The 2,551-nt window shown below is 45.0% G+C and overlaps 1 protein-coding gene across 4 annotated transcripts in view; it reads left to right on the top strand.

The window, feature by feature from the left end:
- MICAL3 (microtubule associated monooxygenase, calponin and LIM domain containing 3) overlaps positions 1-2,551 on the top strand; it is a 164,534-nt gene that overhangs the window by 2,009 nt on the left and 159,974 nt on the right. For all 4 annotated transcript variants that reach the window (XM_019515564.1, XM_019515561.1, XM_019515562.1 and 1 more), the window contains exon 2: positions 1,013-1,396. In XM_019515564.1, coding sequence (XP_019371109.1) covers positions 1,133-1,396 — 264 coding nt within the window. In that variant the 5' untranslated portion in view covers positions 1,013-1,132. The remainder of the gene's footprint in view (positions 1-1,012; positions 1,397-2,551) is intronic.

The following is a 2,551-nucleotide window of genomic DNA, read 5'->3' as shown; positions in this document are numbered from 1 at the left end:
CCCCCCCCCCCCCCCCCCCCGGATTTGTGCACGGGCTGGGAGAGGATGCTCTGCACTCTACCCGGACTGCAGCAGCTGTTGTGTCCTATAGCCTTGGCAGCTGAGGACCCCCTCTGGCAAGCCTGGGGGTGGACAGGGGGCTGTGGGTTGGGAGAGGGGCACTGGCAGGGCTGGGGCAGGCTGTGAATTGGGAGTGAGGGACACTTGCATGGGCAGGGGCAGGGGCAGGGCACCAGCATATCAGGGGGGCTTAGTGCCACAAAACAGTGGTGGGAAAACAGCTGCAGTTGGGCTTGCATTCTGGTGAGCAAAGGGGGCAGGGGGAGCTCTGATTTTTCCATGATAAACCAAAATCAAATGCCAAAATATATAGGTATTTAGAATTTATTTTATTACAATGATCAAGAAACTGGTAGGCTTCCAAATTGCTTTAAAATTGTTAACATATTGTGTTCAACTGATACCTATAAGTATAATGGTGTTTCATTGTAATTGCAGAAAATCACAGATTTTGTTTTTAATAGGAGAATTTGGCATTTTTTATCAGATAATTTGGGATTTTTAAATGGGGAAAACCAGGATCCCTGGTGATCACTCTCCTATATGCTTTGCCTTTACTCTCACAATCTTTAATGTTACCAAAATTCATTCAGCTGACTTGAAAATTGATAGTGCAATGATTGTGAAGTGAACATTGTTAAAAACCTCCTGAGGAATGGGAGAGGGATTGGGTAAAATATCTGTAGTTTGTCTGAAAAAACCCCAGATGTTTTATTAAGTTGTTTTTAATGATTTTTTTGGAACCATCTCAGGTGTTCAGCTGCCCTCAATGAGAACTAGTGTCTTATGATTTATGGAAAAATTGAACTTCTTTTGTAGTTCAGTAACCAGAGGTTTAGAAATATGAGTAGTCAGTGAATGCAAATTCAGTTATTTCTTTCTTTCTTTCTTGCTTTCTTTCTTTCTTTCTTTCTTTCTTTCTTTCTTTCTTTTTCCCCTCTCTCTTTTCTAGGTTAATAATGCTTGTGGCCCGGAGGTGAAAGTAACTTGTCAGAACAACATCAGGAAGACCAGCAGACTGGAAGAGCATAGCTGCCCTTGCATCGATAAGGGCAGCTGGTGAGTGGAAAGCATGGAGGAAAGTGGGAATGAAAAGGTGAATCAGGCTCATGTTCTCTTCGACAGATTTGTCCAGGCCTCAACTTGTAAGGGAACTCTCAAAGCTTTCCAAGAACTCTGTGACTACTTAGAGCTAAAGCCCAAGGACTACCGTTCTTTCTATCACAAACTGAAGTCCAAGCTCAACTACTGGAAAGCCAAAGCCCTTTGGGCCAAGTTGGATAAGAGGGGCAGCCATAAAGACTACAAGAAGGGGAAAGCGTGCGCCAACACGAAGGTAAGAAAAATAGGCCTTTCCAGAACTTTCCCATAGAAGCCAGTACTGAGCTCTTGCCTAACTCAGTACTACAGCTTGCCTCCAGAATCTGCAGGAGAACTGAGGTTGAAGGAAACATCTGCTTTCCAGCTGGAGATGTTTGTGAGGGAGGCTGGGTAATATCACTCTTAAATGTGGTGAAAGACTGAGAGAATTCTGCAGCTGATTCTAGTTACAATTCAGTCATTAATGCTTTAGTAGCTGTGTTGGCTACCAAAGCAGCTTCTTTTCCACCAGACTTAACTGCCTAGCTGCATTTAAGTGAAACAGAGAGAACCTTGCAAATGAGTAGAATCCACAGAAGGGTCAGCCAAGCTAACTGCATTCTATGTCTTGGGTATTAATGATGTAGTCAAGTTAGAAATCTTCATTATAAGCCCTTGCTCTGGGACACCTATAAGCATTGTTTAAAAATATTTACCAGGCATCAGGGGCAGAAGTAACGCTGCCACCTAAAGGTGAATAGAAAATATTTGTTTAGAAATTTTTGCACATGTATTCCTTTAGCCTGTAATTTCTCATAGTTTCATAGTAGGTAGGGTCGGAAGGGACCTGAGCAGATCATCAAGTCCAAACCCCTGCCCTGGGTAGGAAAGAATGCTGGGGACAAATGACCCTGGCTACATGATTATCCAGCCTCTTTTTGAAGACCCCCAGGGTAGGAGCGAGCACCACTTCCCTTGGAAGTTGGTTCCAGATCGTAGCTGCCCTGACTGTGAAGTAGTGCGTCCTGATATCTAGCCTGAATCTACTCTCAGTCAACTTATGGCCATTATTCCTCGTTACTCCCAGTAGTGCTCGGGGGATGAGGGACTCCCCCATAGCCTGCTGGTCCCCCTTGGCCTGTTTGTAGACGGCCACCACATCCCCTCTCAGCCTTCTCTTGTGGAGGCTGAACAGGTTCAGATCCTGTAGTATCTGTGGATACATGACAAGATGTGGTTAGCCCTCCTGACCGCGTCCCCATATTAGCAGCCCATGTTCATTTTGGCACCAGTAATGACACCAAGATCCTTTTCTGCCTCTGTACTGACGAGAAGGGAGTTCCTCAGCCTGTAGGTTTGCTGCTGGTTCTTCCTCTCTAGGTGCAGTACCTTGCACTTGTCAGTATTGAAT

Source organism: Gavialis gangeticus, unplaced genomic scaffold (assembly GCF_001723915.1).
Source record: "Gavialis gangeticus isolate Ggan-Ray unplaced genomic scaffold, GavGan_comp1, whole genome shotgun sequence".
Taxonomy (NCBI): Eukaryota; Metazoa; Chordata; order Crocodylia; family Gavialidae; genus Gavialis; species Gavialis gangeticus.
The sequence above is the reverse complement of the archived record's forward strand: the minus strand, read 5'-3'. Positions and strand labels throughout refer to the sequence as shown.